Source organism: Anabrus simplex, chromosome 8 (genome assembly GCF_040414725.1).
Source record: "Anabrus simplex isolate iqAnaSimp1 chromosome 8, ASM4041472v1, whole genome shotgun sequence".
NCBI classification, from domain to species: domain Eukaryota; kingdom Metazoa; phylum Arthropoda; class Insecta; order Orthoptera; family Tettigoniidae; genus Anabrus; species Anabrus simplex.
The window spans coordinates 38,607,003-38,627,582 of record NC_090272.1 but is presented as its reverse complement, the minus strand read 5'-3'; the positions used below and the strand labels follow the sequence as shown (position 1 = coordinate 38,627,582).

The 20,580-nt window shown below is 37.4% G+C and overlaps 1 protein-coding gene across 8 annotated transcripts in view; it reads left to right on the top strand.

Moving 5' to 3' along the window:
- The window catches only part of HDAC6 (histone deacetylase 6), a 458,923-nt gene that overhangs the window by 105,256 nt on the left and 333,087 nt on the right, over positions 1-20,580 (top strand). For 7 of the 8 annotated variants that reach the window (XM_067152102.2, XM_067152103.2, XM_067152104.2 and 4 more), the window contains 2 exons: positions 2,322-2,381; positions 18,619-18,708. In XM_067152102.2, the coding sequence (XP_067008203.1) occupies positions 2,322-2,381; positions 18,619-18,708 (150 nt within the window). Of the gene's footprint in view, positions 1-2,321; positions 2,382-2,431; positions 2,492-18,618; positions 18,709-20,580 lie in introns of all 8 variants that reach the window. The other variant, XM_067152101.2, reaches the window with a different exon arrangement.

The following is a 20,580-nucleotide window of genomic DNA, read 5'->3' as shown; positions in this document are numbered from 1 at the left end:
CGAAACCAGAGGTGTTTGGAATTCATACAAACCGAGGGACAGCACTTTCAACATTATTTTGTGAGAAGTAAGTTCTGTACACTTAGTAATACTCTTTTTTCTTTCTCACTCAGTCAGCAAGACACTGGGCTACAGTAGGCTTGATGGCTGGTTAGCAGACCCTGTATTGCTAATGTTCACCTAATGTTCCATACTGGCTCAACTAGTTTAACTTTATCCTTCCATAATAATTGGTAGAGCATCCTATTGAATGGAATTTTGCATGCAGAGCCTCTGTCCTGCCAAATGGAAATGGAACTTATTCACTTCCTTCGTTTGAGGTGAATTTCTGTGAAATTGGATGCTAATATTTTTTACACTTAGTTATAGTGTGGTTTTAACTTCAATTATCACGACCCAGAAACTGAGTGACATAAGGCACATTTCTTTAAAAGAATATCACTAATGAATGCTCAGATATATTTTCAGTTTCACCAAAGTCGCCATTGTCTTCTTCGTGGAGTGAGTTGGTTGTGCAGTTTGGATTGCATAGCTGTGAGCTTGTATTCGGGAGAAGGTTCAGCAGCCCTGTAGATGGTTTTCTGTGGTTTCTCATTTTCACACCAGGCAGATGCTGGGGTTGTACCTTATTTTAGGCCGTGGCTGCTACCATCCCAATGCTATCACTTTCCCATACTTCTATGTCCGAAAACCTTTGATGTGTTAGTGTGACGTTAAACCACTAACAAAAAAGGTTTTCTTCTTTTTCAGTTTTTAATTAAAGCCATGGCTGCTTCCTACCCATTCCTAGTCCTGTCCTATCCCATTGTCACCATAAAACCTGTCAGTGTTGGTGTAGCATTAAAAAAAGGAAAGGCTTTCTGCAGCCTTAATCATATATGATCAGTTTCTGTAAGCACGATGAAGTAGCGCAATTGTCTTCATGCTCGTTAAAAATTCACAAATCAACAGCAATGCATGAGCTGGTGCATTGTCGTGCTGTAGGTTCCAGGAGTCATTTCTCTGCAAATATGATTTTGTTTTCATGACATCTCCCAAATGTCTCAAGACTTAGAGGTAATGCCAGTAGCTCTCTGTTTGACCCTTGGGAAGGAATTCAAGGTGCACAACATTTTTAATGTTGAAGAAAAGAGATCAATGGCACTTTCACGTTCAACATAACTTTTAAAAATTATTATTATTTTTTGTTTTGTTTTTACAATTTGCTTTACATCACACCGACACATACTATGGTATGTCTTATGGTGACAATGAGGCAGGAATGGGCTAGGAGTGGGAAAGAAGCGGCCATGGCCTGAATTAAGGTACAGCCCTAGGATTTGACTAGTGTGAAAATGGGAAACCACAAAAAAAAACATCTTCAAGGCTGCTGACAGTGGGGTTTGAACCCACTATCTCCCGGATACAAGCTCACAGCTGCGCATCCCTAACCGCACGGCAAATTTGCCTGGTGTTCAACGTAACCTTCTGTCTCTGCAACTTTTTTTTACAGCACTGTGGTTGTCTATAGATATTTTCCCCATTGGAAGCAGCAGCTAAAAGTCAGTATGCTGCATGTAGTATTCAGACATCTCGACACTCGCAACACATACTCTGCACACTTGCAAGCTAACAATTGCTGAGTGTTAATTAATTTGAGAAATCCACAGCAAATAGCTAGGTAATTAGGAGGGATACCACTATACAGCACCATTCACTGAAAACTGCGTGGCATTTTCAAAGTTTGGTTATTTTTCTGAAGAGGCCTCGTATTATTGTGTCAGTTACGCACTGTTATACTTACAGGCTAGGAATGCTATTGTTCTAATGTATAAAGGATAGTGCTGGTTTACGGGGAAGAAATGTATTTAAGTGAGGTGTCAATTCCTTGCCTAATACGCTCAAAACTAGATCAGGTGGTCACAGTTCAAGAGTGTACTGGCTCATTAAGAATCAGCATCATTTCCTGTGTTTTAGTGTCTGGAATCATGTTTTGGCATCACTTGCTACAAAGCAGATGACAAAATAAACATGGAGGTATGTGTGGTATGTGCATATAGTTTGTTTCCTTTTATTGGCTGAATTTTGAACATGTGATTTGTCCTGATCAGGTTTAAGTTAAAAGCTCAAGTTCTTATTTTGCACTTGTTTGCTATGATTCTTACCTTTTTTCCCCTGTCTGTTTTTCAACACTTGGTCACTACTAAATTGATATAGCAGCAGCCACCAATACCTCGGTAGAAAAAATTGAGCTCATCATTGAAATAATGTGTTTCTTCATTGACAAATTTTGATGCACCAATTGTGTATGCTATAATTGTATGCCTTTGTTTCTCTTTTAGTTCCAACCAGAGTTAGTCCTGGTGTCTGCTGGTTATGATGCAGCTATTGGATGCCCTGAGGTTTGATACATTTGTCTTAATTATTTCATGTGTTTGCTTTCCATATGTAGTTTGGACCCAACCTCATCATTGTGTCCGCTGGCTATGACTCGGCTCTGGGGGATGAGAAGGTAGTGTAGTTTTCTTTATAATAGGGATATTCGTGTAGAAAACTGTCTGCATGTGCATGAGAGTGGCTTGTGAATGCTGTTATTAGATGGAAACAAATTTTGAGATATGAAGCAGGCATGATCATCTTCCTCTCCTGCTCCTTATATCCAACTCCTTGTCGTGTAGGGTGACCTCCTTTTCTGTCTGTTCTTTCACTACTCCTCTCAGAATATTCTGGCACATCAACTATTCTTGCCACCCCTTCCTTCACTTATTGTTATCCATCTTCTCTTTGGCCTACTTCTTGGTCTCTCCTTATTCACTGACCATATGGATATTGCTCAGGGAATTCTTGTTTTTTCCATCCTTCTGATATTTCCATATCATTTTGGCCCTTTTAAAAATGTTCTGTCCTGTAGTTTCTCCACTCCCAGCCCGTCCATATCTTTCCATTCGTCATACAATCCTGATTTTTTTTTTGCAGAAAACTCGTTTTAATTTTGCTTTTCTGTCTAGCAGTTGTAACTCATGTTTCTGCTCCACATGTCAAAACTGGAGCAAAATATGTCTTGTATAACACCTGTTCACATTATCTTGGTACTTGGTCATTACTAGGTCTCTCATGCTCTGTACCTCCTTTGTTATTGTTCCATCTTATTTGAAATTGTCTACCATTTCTAATGGCTCATTATTTAATTTTATTGCTCTTCTTTCCTTTAAATGTAACTTCCTCAGTCTGCCAAACACACAGATTAAATGTAAACATTATACTACAACATACCTGTAAAAAAAAAAAAAAAAAAAAACACATTATTAAACAAGGGTTAAAAATATACACTTGTTATCCGCTGCTCGTTTTCGAGAATACGTTTTTTCCCTGTAATTCTTCTTAAAGTCTGTTGGCTCTTTGGAGATGTCGCTGATGACTGATCAAGCAAATCTTCGTATGAAACATGCGGCCACGTAGGTCACATCTAAAGGTGGGTGGAGGACGCGGTTGGATCTGACGGAGTTTCCATTTTTCATGAGATTCAATTCCTTGTCTGAAAATATACACTATTAAACAAGGAATCCCTTGTTTAATAATGTGTTCTTTTAGAGGTATGTTGTAGTATTATAATTATATTTAACCTGTGTGTTCGACAGACTGAAGAGCTTTAAAGTTACATTTAACTGAGTCGACACTGGAAAGTGTGGCTTCCTTCTTAACAAACTTCTTTCCTTTTTTTTTAATCAGAAAAAAAACTTCTTTCCTTGTCACTGGCATTGTTTTAATCTTGTCCTAGATTATTTCCATGCCTACTCCTCAATAACTCCATGTATCTAAACCCACTCTGTACTGGCTAATTTTCACCCCATATCACAATATTGTCTGCAAATAGATGATATTACAGGTATAGAAGGTTTTATTGAAGGAAACCTAACACATGTAATCCCAAGTTTTAATCGTTTTTTATATGAACATTGTCCTGGATGCAGTGGAGATTATCATGATGATTGCTATCTGCACATATCGTAGAGTGGTGCTGCTGACACAACCATACAACAGTTTCTTAATGTATTTCAAAAGGTTTTACCTACCAGCTTTATGAAATGACGTGCTAAAACTGACCACCATCTTTAAAGAACTATCAGTCACTGGACGTAGTTCATGTTGAGTAGTGCTGACTCTTATTTGCTGGCTGATATTGTGTTTTAATTCATTCAGGGTGTGTGGATTTGTCTAGTAGACAGTATATTAAAATTTACTGCAGAGAAAATGTTGCTTTGGCAAGAACTGTACACTGCTTGTTAGGTATCATGGACTGAACACTATCCATGGCATGAAATTTACTATAAAGATTGTGGATTATTGTATGACCTGGAACTTCTACACTCTGGAATCTTGCAAGTTGTCTTTGAACTTGACAGGCTAAGTTAACACATACGAATAATGGATAAATGAACATTGTGCTGAGGAAAACATACTGTGGGATCTCTTTAGTATGTTTTTTTAAAGGGAACCAAGGATTTGGATGTCATAGACGGGAAAACGTGATTACGAAAAAACAAAATTTGGAATTACATGAACTTTGAATCTAATAATATGTCTTACCTCACACTCAAACATGAATATTTATATTGGTTTGAAATACTTATGTAGGGTTGATTGCTTTTTTTTTTTGTTTTAATTTCAAAATATACTATCTATGGTATTTAATAAAGTCATTATGTCATTATCAAGTTCAAAACTACTCGTGCCGGGCTGAGTGGCTCAGACGGTTGAGGCGCTGGCTTTCTGACCCCAACTTGGCAGGTTCTATCCTGGCTCAGTCCGGTGGTATTTGAAGGTGCTCAAATACGTCAGCCTCATGTCAGTAGATTTACTGGCACGTAAAAAAACTCCTGTGGGACTAAATTCCCGCACCTCGGCGTCTCCGAAAACTGTAAAAGCCGTTAGTGGGACGTAAAGCCAGTAACATCATTATTATTATTATTATTATTATTATTATTATTATTATTATTATTATTATTATTATTAAAATTACTCGCATACCTCTTCACTTTGTCGTTTGCCTCCATCTCTTTTTGACACCAAAGGAATTAGTTCAGGATCTGGCTCATCATCATCATTATCAGTAGCAGCAGCAGCAGCAGCAGCAGCAGCAGCAGCAGCCATTGGATGCTTTGAAATCGTCACATTCAGTCTTCTGTGCTAAACATGTTGCCTGAGCTTAAACCATAGTACCGTCTCGTGGCACATTTGAAGCTCACACATGTACAGTACAAACCAATTCTAATTCTGGAAACCGACTGGTGAATTAAGTTTTCTTTTAGCACTTTCCTCTTCTTCAAAAGCAGTTCCAATCTGTTTATGTATACTAACAGTTGTATTTGAAGAATGACGCGCTTCATATTTGTATTGCGATCGACTTCTTGAAGGATTTTCAGTTTTTCGTTTTTGTTATTTGCCACACTTTCTCTACATTGCATATACATAGATAATGCCAAATTAGAATACACCAACAGCACTATAAGGCAAACTTCCGTCACTGAATGAATGTAAATATAATCTTTGATGACATTATCGAGACTAAGATGGTGATAAACTGATAATGAGCTCTTGATTGCATTACCATGCCACGCTGAAGCATTCGCTTAATCTTTGCTGATGTGATACGACCTGAATCGATGGTGCTCGAATGTGGTTCAGTGATCAGCTGTTAAAGTTTTTGCTATTGTTTGAAGTTATAGGAAGATTCGTACTGTCCATGTGAAATAGAAATCCAATTTTAAAACTCATAGAACAGGATGATTCTTTAAACAGCATTTGTAAGCAGCTGAATGCCAATTGCTCAAATACCATACAGACAGTGACCGTTCTTTGGTCTCAGGTTTCCGAATGCTAGCAGAGAAAACCAAACATGTGTGACATCAAATAACGAGAGTCTGTCATTGTTTCAGGGTATGTTCTAATGTTTACGAAATAAAATACAGGACGCCCGCTATTTGTAAGTGTAATTAAGCATTCCCTATCTCACTAACACACATCGCATCGCTAAGATGCAGGTGGAACTGGACTGACAAATGCGCAAGGGTTGGCCAAAATATTGAATGAGGGATGTCAAAATTTGAATGTAGTAAGAGGGAGTGAGTAAACATGCTAAAGCAACATTTTAAGCAAGGGGCATACTATATTGCTTTACACTTTATTTTTTGTACGTCCGGGCATGGTTCACTTTTGAAGGTGGTGATGTGTAACTAGTGTCTTGTTCCACTGTTTGGTAGCAGCACACGTACAAGGACCAACGAATGCACTCATTGTAGCCATTTCATAACAACACTGTCAGCATAGGAGCAGACAACATGGAAAGCAACCGTCAGGGACAGCGCTATACGACTTGGTTCCTTTGGGAAGAAGGAGTGACCACTGCAGAAATTCATCGGCGCTTGGTGGCAGTCTGTGGAGAATATGCACCGCCACAGAAAACAGTTTACAACTCGTTGGAAAACAGGGCGCACTTTGTTGGACAAGGGAACCAGGTCAGGAAAGAATGTGACAGTGTCAACACCAGCCAACATTGTCCGGGTCAAACAGGTTATCCAAGGAAACTAATGCATCACATTTACGGAAATAGAGGCAGCCAACGGGAATTAGCTGAAACACCCTGCAGCGGATCGTGCACAGCCACTTACAGTTGGGGAGGGTGTCATCCACGTGGGTGCCCAGACTGTTGTCTGTAGACAAAAAGCAGAGGCTTGTGGACGTGTGCTGCAGAGAACTCTTGCAATGCCATGATCAAGATCCCACCGACTTCATGGCTAGGCTTGTGATTGATGATGAGACATGGCTCCATTACCACGAGGCACAAATGAAACAATCGATGCAATGGAAGCGTAGGGGCAGTCCACCGCCAAAGAAATGTCGAACAGTGCCATCATTTAATTATCACCTGTTCGGGAACATGAAGAAACCTCTGCGTGGTTGCTGTTTTGTGGATTTTGCAGAACTGGACACAGCTGTCAAGGCATGGGTACGCAACACTCCGAAAGAATGGTTTCAGGAAGATCTGGAGAGACTGATGGAAAAAGTGCATACAGTTACAAGGAGATTATATTAAGAAGGTGAACATAACAGCTGGTGTGTAATGTACTTCATTTGGGTAAAAAAAAATAAAGTGTAAAAACAATATAGTATTACATATAATTTATTTTTATAATTTTTTTTCCACGACCGGTAGGAAGACCTAGGAAGAGATGGCTGGACCAAGTGAAAGAGGACATAGGAACAAGAGGAGTCAGCTGGGATGTCGTCTTGAGAGAAGAGTGGTACATGGACAGACAGAAGTGGAGAGTGCTCGTAAACCACACCCGGGCAACTGGAGTGGAAAACTGATGATGATGATGATGATGATGACGAAATTTTTTCCACCTATTCAATACATTCTTTTTGCAATGCATATATTTACCTTACATTAAGTCGCTTGGAACTAGTTTCGACCCTACTCGGGGTCATCATTAGCCATAATCAAATAAATACACATTTTAGTCGTAATATCCTAAAAAAATACATATTCTATTAATGAACAAAAACTAATGAATAAAACTAATGAAATGAATTGTATGAACAATCATAATATGTGCCGTGATGAGTAGTTGAATTGGACCAAGCGCTGTGGTCCTGGGTATGTTACAGATGTTAAAATGTTGTTATGTAGCAAGAAATGTACACATTAAGATAAAAGTACCTAAAGTAATTACAATAAATTATGCTAAAATGTCGAAGTACAAATAGTATACAAATGATCTCTGTAGTAAATTCTGTAGGTATTATAATCTATGTTCTGGCTCAGTTATACACTGCTTCAACTAGTGGACATGTGTCATCGGGTAGAACTTAACTCTTAGTACAGAAAGTACAGATATGTCTTCCATTAGAGTCCTAATAATGTTTATTTATAACCTTTGACAATATAGTATGCCCTTCGTATATTTAGTGCACTTGGGATCAGGACTTTTATAATGTCATATAAGGGAAAACTTTTCCCTGAGGAATGTACTGATGGGATTCCACTGTACTTGGCTGTATTTCACTTTGAGATTAAATACAAAATAAAACTCGCTGTGTGTGGTAACTGAATTATACCACTTTGAGATTGACACTAACAGTGTGACCTATTCCCTGTCACCTGCTAGATGCATGTGTGCTCAGTGGAAAATTACTGCCAACCAGTTCATAGTATCTTTCTGTTTTTCTGTATGTCTTACTTGATATCTTTCCTATTATTGCCTCATTGGTGTACATCTCCCCTCTGCTTCTCTTACCCTCCATGGTCAAGTACATTATTCTCCTATTTAAATTGAGCGAGTTGGCCACATGGTTAGGGTCTCACAGCTATGAGCTTTGATTCGGGAGAAGATGGGTTTGAATCCCACTGTTGGCAGTCCTGAAGATGGTTTTCTGTGGTTTCTCTTTTCACGCCAGTAAATGCTGGGGCTGTACCTTAATTATTTATTTATTTTTTATTTTTTGCTAGGGGCTTTACGTCGCACCGACACAGATAGGTCTTATTAAGGCCACGGCCACTACCTTCCCAATCCTAGCCGTTTGCCATTCTTGCTTCGCCAGAAACCTTTGATGTGTTAGTGTGACATTAAGCCACAAGAAAAAACAGAACAAAAAACTCCTATTCAATCTCAATTTCTCCACCATTCCCCTAATGTGACCCCACCACCTATGGTATTTTGTTCATGAAGTTAGTTCTGTCTCCATTGTGAGTGTCCTGTTATTGTTCCTCTGTAATCTTTCTCTCTGTCATACCTATTACCTCCAGTTTGTAGAAAAGATATTCTGAGTCCACCCCATATTAAACCTCCCCCTCACAGCAGTGTAAGGATAGTTTTGCCTATGTACTTGCTGCCTTCTTACAAAATACCATTGATTCCATGAGAAAACTCTCTGCTTTAGCTTTGCTGCACCTTGAATCAATTTCACTTACCATACTGTCGTCATAGGGAAAATACACTCCTGAGTACGTGAAATGATCCACTGGTTTCATTTTTTAATTCTCTAGTGTTTCTTCCCAGCAGACATACATTAGTACTGGAAATGCTAATTTTCATGTCATACTCACTGCATTTCTTTTCAAGTTCCAATAGATTGGAATGCAAATTTTCAATATATTCGCCATTAAGACCACTGCATTTTCACCTGGTTGAGTCCTTCTCTGCCACTGTATACCCATCAGTAGAAGCATGATTTTTTCTCATTAATTTTTGAACGATTTTGCGTTATTTCACAAAATAATATTGCCGTGTCACTTTAATTTCGCTTTAATGAATTTCTAAACTTAATCATTAAAGGTTTCATTATTGTGGTTCTGAATTATTTATATGAATGGTAGATGTATAAATTGCTAGTAAGCATCGAATATTATTTAATTTTATTCCTAATTATGATTACATAGCACTTACATTACAGTATCATTGGGCCTTCCTACCCATTCCTTACTTTGTGAAAAGATAATGTAGCACATGTTACAATTGAGCTCTCTTTCATTAGTTGTCTCCAGTCATTGACAATCAAATTGTACTTCGAAAATAATCGTTCTGCATCAACGGATGGACAGGGAACCCAAATAGACTTTAAAACAGAATTTGCAAATTTCAGGAGCCTTAATTTTAATGCTTGTTGACTTGTTGACCAGGATTTTCTTCAATTTGTTTTTTGCAGAATATCTTTAAAAGCAAGGTACCAAGCAATAATATCAGACTGCTTCAACATTTTAAAGCCAGACAATTTTTGTACTTTTTCACTCAGTGACGAAACATTTGTATAGTTTGATTGAATTACATTAGTTGGATGAAACAAATCATTCAAAAGTACAAATAAAATGTTAGCATCACTTGGGGACATGTGCTTTGCAATTTTCTTTACAACTAAGACACTAACATTTTGGAAGAGAAGAGTCGTTTCACTTTTTAACGATTCACTAAACCCTTCAATAATCTCACTAACTAGTTCACTAACATGGTCAGAAGCAATTACATTCATTCTATCTTTCAGTTCTGTTATTTTTGAAACAAGCAATTGAGAATATGGATAATTAGACCCTTCTAATTCCCAAACAATGTCTGCAATAAACTTGCAATTTTCAAAAACAAATGCTGCTTGGGGTTTTAACTGGTTGCAAAATCTGGCATCTTCCATTTCTGCCAACCAGTTTACCACTGGTACAGGTTTCAGTGACAACTGTTTGAAAGATGAGTGGAGGATATCTACATTTGCATGTATGTAAGAGGCAGCTTTAAACCAACTTCCCCATCTACTCAACACAGGCTCGAGATACAATGAAATTGACATATCTGGGAAGTTTTCCTCTAGGTATGAACGAAACGTGTTTTATTTTCCTTGACATATGAAAACAGTTCTTTGTTTTTGACTCAATGGCATTAAGTTCTTTCATATTCTTTTGCAGGACATCACCGAACAAACTGAATTTATGAGCCCAGCAAGTGATGTGAATTAAATGTTCTCCCATAATTCCTTTAAGCAGTTCATAACATTTTAACATATACAGGGCAGAATCAGTTATGTATCACATACTTGACATTCTCATGGTTAATTTCAAAATCATGCAAAACATGCAGGATTGCTTCAGAACACGTTCTGCTGTTCACAGCATCTAGAAAAGCACATTCTAACAAAAATATTTCATGTTCAGATACTGGATCTTGAGTTTTGATCAAGACTGCAAACACACAGCGGCCTGAAGAGTCGGTAGTTTCGTCGCAGATAAGAGCCAAGTCCGTTTTCCCTTCCAAAGACTGTTTGATGCTTGCTAGTACTTCGTTTGAGCAACGGGGGACGTATTGTTTCCTTAGTTGGTTGGCTGTGGGAAGGTCTCCAGATCCTAACCAGTAGAAAAAAGAAAAATCTTTATCAGAAAGAGGTCTTAGAAAACATGGTCTTACTATTACTGATGATTGATTGTGGAGGTTTTAATTGATAGAGTGTACATACCTGGTACATACTTTTGAAGCCATTTCCGGACTGCAGGGTCGTCTACATTCTCCAGCGGGATGTTGGCTTTGAGCAGCATCGCTGTTGTTTTGTGAATAAAGTCTATTTTTTCACTCTTACCTTTCTTTTGCATATCTAATGAGAGTTCGATTGTTGCCTGCCATTTCACTGTTGGAGTGCTAAATATACGTTCTGAATGTTCCTTAATTATAAAACAATGTTCTGAGACAGTATCTTTTTTTTCCCACTCGATACAAACATTACAAAATTTACGCATTAAAATATTGCTTTCCGAAATGTATAAACCTTCACTCGCAAACTGTTTAGCTCTGCTGTGCACCGTAACACTTGTCGAGCGACCATCTTCACTACTGTCTGTGATAACTTTCTTAATTTTACCGGACCACGAAACCGAAATACACCAGTCAATTGTGCTGCTTGTGGACGTCATTAGGGATTCCACGATTGCACAACGCCATGAGGAGACAGGCTGGGGTGGGATTACCAGCCACTACAAGAACAACATTCCAAACATTTCATCTGGCAAGAAACCTGGAGCCAACCCCCTTTTCTTTGATGCCATTTCTTGAAGAGATTTTCCAGAACATTAATGGTAACACATTTCTTTGCTGTTGATGAATTTTTGTTCGCTCTTCCTTTTCTTTTCATACATAATCCTGGAGCAAAATATCAAGTTCGTTATTCACTACAGAGTTCGCTGTAATATCGCGCATATCGTGAAATAATTTAATTTTGCTTTAAAATGGCCCTATCGCTTTAATTTGTGAACATAATATCCATATTTTCTTAACCAGAAACATATGATTCGTAAAGATATCACTAAATCGTTTCAAAATATTTTTGTTGCATTTATCGTTAATGTGAAAAAATCATGCCTCTACCCATCAGTAAATGATCCATGTAAATGTGAATCATAAGGATGAAAGGTCATAGCTTCCAACTATTTTCAATTAAGAACTTATTCTTTAGTCAGTTAAATTTCTATGAGTGGAACAAGGAATACAGTACTTTGTCATCCACTACCTGCCATAAGAGGCTGCTAAAAGGAGTAACCCCAAGATGCTCTCAATTTGGGTGCATTGTTTGGAGACCAAGGGATCTATATCAGTCCAACATTGCTTCTGTTTACTTGTGTTAGACTCTTCACTATCAACTTCCCTTAGTCATCTCTTTTTCTTTTCTGAACCCAGTGGAATTAGGTTATAAGGTGGTGGTGGTGGTGGTGGTGGTGGTGGTGTTGATTATTGTTTTAAGAGGAAATACAACTGGGCAACCATCCTCGGGTCTAGGGAGTTTTTCATTTTCATGGAAGTGTCTAGAGAGAATTGTTGCCTAGTTTTGTTGCTCTCATTGACCAGTTACTGATACTAAATGGTCCTTTGTTCTCAAAATCCAGTGATTACATTTATGCATAAAGAATGTAATCTCTCTGCCTACTTACATCAGTCCTTCCTGTTGTTTTATTCCTTGTATTTTGATGCAGCAATTGATTACATTTCTATCTCCATCCGATCCTGCCAAACAAAAATAACATCATTTAAAGCAAAGGAAAATAAGTGTGTGCTGTAAGAAAGAATACTTGTTAAATGCTGGTGTAAGCATCAGTACTTTGAGCATGAACTTATCTATTATTATTTATTCTCTACATTATAATTTAATTTGCAACTGAAGGAGATTCAGAAAAACTTGTGTGATAATAGGTTATCACCATGGAGAATTAATAAATCCAGGATGCAATATATTAGCATTGCCACTTTCTGCAACTGCAGGCTGCTCCACATTATGGAGGATGTTCCATATAGTTGAATAAAATAAGTTTTTGACGGTACAAATTTGCACAATTATGAGGTTGACGCAAAAGATGAGATTGGAAATTATATACAGTATTCTTATAATATTAAAACAAGTATAAGGTTATAATATATTGCTAGTAAAGTACTAATAACATAATAACTATTGCATGCTGGGGATGTTGTTTTATTAAATATTAAATGGCAAAATATTGAAATGGAAGGCTTTATGATGGAGACATAAAATGAGGTGGCGTAAACTATAGTGTTCAGATCACAGGTCTTCCTAAAATCTTGCATGTAAGGCGTGTTGTGTGAAATGGGGTAGAAATATGAGTATTTTTATATTTTGAACTAATATCATAGCAAAATAAAGTTGTTAGGGGTACTAATTTCTGCTAAATATCATCTTCGTCTGTTCAGCAGTCTTCATTATATTGTATCTGTTGAATATAATATATTTTTACAGAAATGTTATTAACAAGCTGTTAAAGATATCACCTTCATATCCTTACAGTGATAAGATAAATGTATTAATTAAACTTGACCTACTTTTCCACATTAAAAAATTGCTTTGAAGTCACTGCAGTTTCCTCTTTAAACAGGAGATGGACTGCATTTCCAAAACTGTGGAGGTTTCTTGTAATTGTATGAAAGTGAATTAATTTCTTCAGTTTTCAAAAATCGCATCTTAACTCATTGGCATACATTGCTGGCTCCCAGGCGGCTGTGCTTGCAGTGACCATTCATACACAGACGCCTGGCAGGCAGCCTACTGAGAGGTAAACTTTCTGCAACTAGAAAAAGTCCATAGATGGCATGACATGCAGTATACTCTCTGAAAGCTGAGAATCTGCTCTCTCGAAGTTGTAATGAACATCATAGATTGCACCATGCAGCAGGCACTCGCTCTCAAAGTGATCATCAGCAGAAATGACTGGCCCTGAATGTATGTTGTTGGTCTGTATTGAACTGAGATAACATATAAATTATAAACAGGAGAGTTTTCCACCTATTCAATACATAGTACATAGGAGACCTGAATTCCATCTGATACACCATGTGTCTAAAATCATACTGAAATTGACCTACAACACAGAACATCTCTTTGCACTTTCATACCCAGACTTTTTAGCATGTTTAGTGTACTTGTATTATAGATTGCTCACCTATGTCACTCGTAATATTTCACTTTCACTTGCAACATTTTGAGCGCCATAGCACCTTACCTAATTTCAATCACACATCATACTGTAAATTATATATTTATAAGGTTCTTACTGCTTTGAAACATGTTTTAGGATTTTGTCCAATATTGTGTACGTTTTAATATGGCTGATGATGACCGTGAGTAGGGTTGAATAGTCCCATGGAATGTAAATAACATTGTGAATACAACTGTCACATAAGAAACTAACTGATGTACCCGTGCTTCGCAACGGGATTCTCAGAAAGACTGCCTTTGTGGTTTACCTACCTGAAGTCGTCAGAAGGAACGTAGTGATTAAAAGCAATGCTATATAAAATACTCGATCAAATTAAATTTCTCACTTCTAACGAACAGTACTATGGTGCCGATCTAACAGTCCAAAGTCCCAGTGCTGCAATGACCAGACAGCTGTGAACACTTCTCTGCCATTATTCTGTTAAATATGCATACTGCTCATTCCAATCAGTACCTCAGAATAGGAATTGAATAGCTCGAATGCTATGATGAACCAGTTTGTTACATATCAGTAGTATCAGAAATTTATCTAACTCCCCAGCTACTTCCTGCCAATTTTCAGGCAGGCTGTTATACTCGGTGCGACCGGGTGAGTTGGCTGTGCGGTTAGGGGCGCATAGCTGTGAGCTTGGATCCGGAAGGTAGTGGGTTCGAACTCCACTGTCGACTGCCCTGAAGGTGGTTTTCCATGGTCTCCAATTTTCACACCAGAAAAGTGCTGGGGCTGTAATGTAATTAACGTAGGGGCTGCTTCCTTCCCATTCCTAGCCCTTTCGTATCCCATCGTCGCCATAAGTCCTATGTGTGTCGGCGCGATGTAGAGCAAATTAAAAAAAAAAAATCTCCGTATACAGCAGTAATCCCATCTATCGGAGATGAATGGCAACAGAGACACAAAGCAAATCACAACAAACAATGGTCAATGTAATATTATTGTTGATCAATGTTATGAGTTTTCTGTATTGTAGGCCTTCACATTCAATTTTCTTTCGACTCTGTAATATAAGACCGTCTTATACAATTAATTATAGAGTAGACTGTAGTTTCTTATTCCCCGACTTTACATACCGATTTTCATTAAAATTCTGTTTACCCATTTTCGCTGATATGATCTTAGCAACAAAAATCCATATTCATGAATATCTCCGTTATCATAGCCGGTACGGTCAAAATGTATGACATAAATGATCGGAAATTTAATACTATGTAACTTTATATATATAGTAATTGTCATTAAGACCACTAATAAGACAAATATTCGAGAATTAAATTTTGGGCCTTCCCCTAAACTACCATTTCGCTCAGCATAAATGAATTTATTTATGGCTTAGATTGTAGCGACTTATTCCCCGACTTTGCATACCGATTTTATTTGCGATGGGACAACTAATAACAAATATTTGAGAATTAAATTTTAGGCCTTCCCCTAAACTACCATTTTTCTCAGCATGAATAAGATTATTTATGGTGTAGATTGTAGCGACTTATTCGCTGACTTTGCATACCTATTTTAATTAAGATAGGACCACTAATAACAAATATTTGCGAATAAAATTTTAGGCCTTCCCCTAAACTACCATTTCTTTCAGAGTGAATAAGATTATTTATAGTTTATATTGTAACAACTTATTTTAGAACTTTACATACCGGTTTTCATTAAGATAGGACCATTAATAATATACATATTTGAGAATTAAATTTTAGGCCTTCCCCTAAACTACCATTTCTCTCAGCGTGAAACAAATTATTTATGGCCTAGATTGTAGCGACTTATTCCCAGACTTTACATACCGATTTTCATTAAATTCTCTTCAGCGGTTTTCTCGTGGTGCGTGTACATACATACAGACAGACAGACAGACAGACAGACAGACAGACAGACAGACAGACAGACAGACAGACAGACAGACAGAAATTACGGAAAATTTAAAAATGCATTTCGTTGTTACTATGGACACGACTGATACAGAAATACCATCCTTTTCAAATTTTGAGCAATGTACAGACAAAACTCTTATTTTATATATATATAGATATACTCACCAGTGGAAATAATTTATTGTGGAAAGGAGAAGCCCACTCCAAAAGTGCATTATTAAAGGTCCTGGAAGTAGTATTAAAATTTCTGCTCTCTTACCTATATCTCATGAAATGAGAAACACCATTTAAAATAAATTTCAATAAATCTATTTGAATTTAAGTATCACATATGTAAATAAGGAACAGCTTTAAATGTTAATATCTGTTACTAAGTAAAATTAGTGAGCTCTACTGATTAACTAGGGATACTGAGTTTGCTGATAATCAAATTTTAAAAGTCTTAAATGAGGTACCTCAATCTGAAAGAAACCAAATATTTACTTAAATTATATCTAGAAGAAATAGATTATTACTTAACAGAAAATAATATCCGGAACCTCTAAATTATTTCAGTTCAGTGAGACTAGTAATATAATATCAGAATAAAAGAAACAATCTCTCAACATTTAAAGATAAAGAATACAGGAGGAAAAAAATTTAAGTTTGAGTCAGATCTAATTTGATGATCAGTTAGGATTCTGCCATGAAGTTACAAGCTAAAGGACCACAAGAAAAGGTTGTTGACAAAAAACAAGGGAAGGCATTAAAAACAAATTATCATCAAAAAACGTCAGAAGCTGGCAACAACCACAACAATAGCCAAGACCAAATGTAACGTATCGAAAAACAAGCCTAAAACAAGGTACCGTAATAATTTTGAGGTTACAGTTACTTAAGAAGAAATAAATGTGAAGCTGTTCAATACTATCCATTTTAGGCCTAACCTCACTTACACGAGGATGTTAATAGGTCTTAAATTAACTTTACCAACGATTAAATAAGGAAATAGTATTTAACTTTCATATAATGATGATAGCAGAAGAAAACATTGATTTTAGTGGATATCATGACTTCCAATAGGAAGAGATAAAATGAGATTTAGTTCACAGTGCGATAAAATTTACACCAAATTTACGTGTATCAATCAGTACATTTGGTTGGAGGTTCCGGAATAAATACCACAGATTAATATATACTTAAACATTACTAGGCCTAAATTGCCGTAGAAGAAAACAACTTATCCCACATTAAATTCTGGAGAAAAATAAGTTCGCCGGCTGGCGCCGATGCAAGAAAGGGTGTACATCCCTTTAATCCAACAACGATCCTTAACCAGGATCATATTCTTTTCCTCTTCCCATCCTTTTTAAGCAAGAAACACAACATTCCATCTGAAGCAGACTCCATCACCGTATATACACCCAATAACATTTTTCACTTGTCCGACTCAATAATTACTTCATTGTTGCAGTTTATACTGGCAGCCGCTAGGAGCGCCACCAACTGGGTGATCCTTTATTAACGAGGTACGCCAACAGAGTGCGCAGGAATGCACACTCGTTTCAATTCAAATGACACAAATCTCAAATTATTTGCCAAAGAAATCCAAGTTCTTTAATAACATCTCAACAACTATGTATTGAATAGGTGGAAAACTCTCCTGTTTATAATTTATAATATGTTATCTCAGTTCAATACGGACCGACAACATGACGTTCATAACCCTTGATGTCCAGGCATTCCTAAAATTGACAAAGGTCACCAATACTCTGTAGCATTAATCTCGGAGTAGTACTGTTTTGAGGTTGATAATTTACGCAGAACAAGTTCTCCTTCTGAAGCCTCCTTGGTATTCCCCTAGTCAACCGTCCAGTTGATTCTCTGTCCTTGTTAATAAGGTATTAGACAACTGCACCCGTGCTGATTGTCTTGTCGTCTTTCAGTCATCCCCAGTTATTCGGATATGCGTTCTTTAACCTCTGATTTATTTATTGGTTGTTCCTAAGTTATTATGTGTTAAATCTGATTGTCCTGGGGACTTTTTGCCATCTGTTTTTGTGGGCATGAGTCTCAGTTTGAGAGGTGGTGATCCGAATCAGAAGTTGGCACCTCTCAGTATCTTGACATTTGATATTTCCCTTTGGACTTTCTCGAGATGTACACTTGATCTATCTATCTGTAACTTTCCCAGATTAGTGCTGGGAGAGACCCAATTGTTCTGTTTCCTAGGTAGATGTCTGAAGTCTGCAGACTTAATGACCAAACTGAAAGTCCTATACAATTATACCAACCCTTCTCCATTACAGTTGGGTTACTTGTGCGCCAGATAGTTGCCCACCGTGTATTTTCTCTCTCTTCCTAAGTGGGCATTGAAGTCTCCTGGCACTCTGGTGGTACTTCTCTCTTGGATTTTACTGTAGACATTCTGCAGTTCATTAATAAGTGTTATTTTTTAGACATAAACTTACTAACCTATGATCACCTCAAGTGATAAGATACTGTAATGAATGACTCTTTTGATCACTATGTAAAATTTATTCCAACCAATTAATCAATAAAAGAAAAACTAAAAGCTGTAAAATGTGCATGCTTGGGGAATGTACTTGAGAAATATGAGCATGCAATAGAACTACTGTAGATTGGTGTACAGAGCCAAGAAAAAGACTCATTCTTGTAATATTACTGCCACCAAAGTTGTACTCTCGTGGTTTTCATGAAGTGATTAATTCTTGTAATATTTACTTCTAGGGTGAAATGGAGATAACTCCAGTGTGTTATTCACATTTACTTTCATCCTTGTTGGGACTAGCCTCTGGAAAAGTTGCAGTTATTCTTGAGGTAAGGTGGTGTATTGTACAACTTTGATACTGTGCCGTGTTAATAAACTAATATGTTTTTCCAAATGAAATACGAAATATTATGCCAGGAGTATGTGTTAGCCTGAAGTTAACAACAGAACAGAAGAAACAATTGAAAAACATGTCTTGTTATTTGCCTAATTTCTTGCTGCACTAACAATTCTCATCACACAAAATTGATCAGTGACATTACAATCAGACATACATGTTTTGAACAGCATATCACCATATAGTTAATAAAGGTTAACCATTTATTTGACTTAATATTGTCGGTTTCCAGATTTTTTCTCTCTTCAGGTGCAGTTGAAAGCAACCAAAATCACTTTGTTTTATAAGTTCATAAATTACATTATTTAAAAAAAACAAGCTTATAGATTTGTGTGAGTGTTCACTACACTCGGCACCATATTCAGTAGTAGTGAGATCAGGTTGTTACGTGGAAAACCAGATAGTTTTCTTCACCCTTAAGCATGTCCCTTATCATCCTTTTTTTTTTTACATATCTTGACAGTTGTTGAAACAGGTTTATAAATTATTTATACTTCAAATATTTACAAAATTACTGGACAGTTATGGAAAGGAGACATTTACAGTACTTGTCTCTCAGGTCTTTTACTGGAACTTAAGAACTGTGAGATAACTTTCCACAAATTCATTCACTATCTTCTCCAAACTCAGAAGTCCAACTCTTAATCATTCCTAAAAGGATCGTCCTCTGTTATGCTTTCTTTACATCTGGAAGACGGAAGGTAGTTTTTGAAGGAAACCAATACTAACAAAATAATTGTAAAAATATGGTGCAGCTATATACTGAATGGACTGTCTGCTGCCTTCACAGGAACTGATGTAGATGTTGATTCCCATAGGGAACCTAAAATATTTGTCCTGAATGAGTAAATTTATAATAACAATATAATGGTCCGTTATTGGACATTATAAATTTTCCAGCTAACTCATTCCTGGTTGCCTGCGTTTCGCCCTCGTGTGCTAAGTTAGGCTCGTCAGTTGGGACTTAGCACACTACCCAAGACGCAAGGCCAGTGCATACTGTGGAGGCCACTGCATAGGCTATTTGAAGCCACCAGCAGTGCCAATGCACTATGAGAGCTATGTCTCATTTCCAAAAAATAGATGCCTGCCTGGCCATCAAATGATGTAGATGTTGATTCCCATAGGGAACCTAAAATATTTGTCCTGAATGAGTAAATTTATAATACCAATATAATGGTCCGTTATTGGACATTATAAATTTTCCAGCTAACTCATTCCTGGTTGCCTGCGTTTCGCCCTCGTGTGCTAAGTTAGGCTCGTCAGTTGGACTTAGCACACCACCCAACACGCAAGGCCAGTGCATACTGTGGAGGCCACTGCATAGGCTATTTGAAGCCACCAGCAGTGCCAATGCATTATGAGAGCACCAACACAGATAGGTTTTATGGTGATGATCAGATAGGAAAGGGCAAGGAGTGGAAAGGAAGCAGCCGTGGCCTTAATTACGGTGTAGTCCCAGCATTTTCCTGGTGTGTTGAAAATGGGAAACCACGGAAAGCCATTTTCAGGGCTGCCAGCAGTGGTGCGCCTCTAACCGCGTGGCCAACTTGCTCGGTGTCTGAGTGTTATCAAAGGTGTTGATCATAGGGTCAGCCATACTAGTCTAGTGAGGAAAATAATGGGAAACTACCTCACTCCTCATATTGCCTACTATGCTGATCCACTTTGATGCTTCCCATATGCTGGTGTTATTATGGGCTCACCACACTCAAAGGCATTTTATACCTAACTGTTACGTTTCAAGGGAAAAATGTGAAAGGTCCAGTACTTCAAAGAATGAAGGTATCAGCAAAAGAAAGAC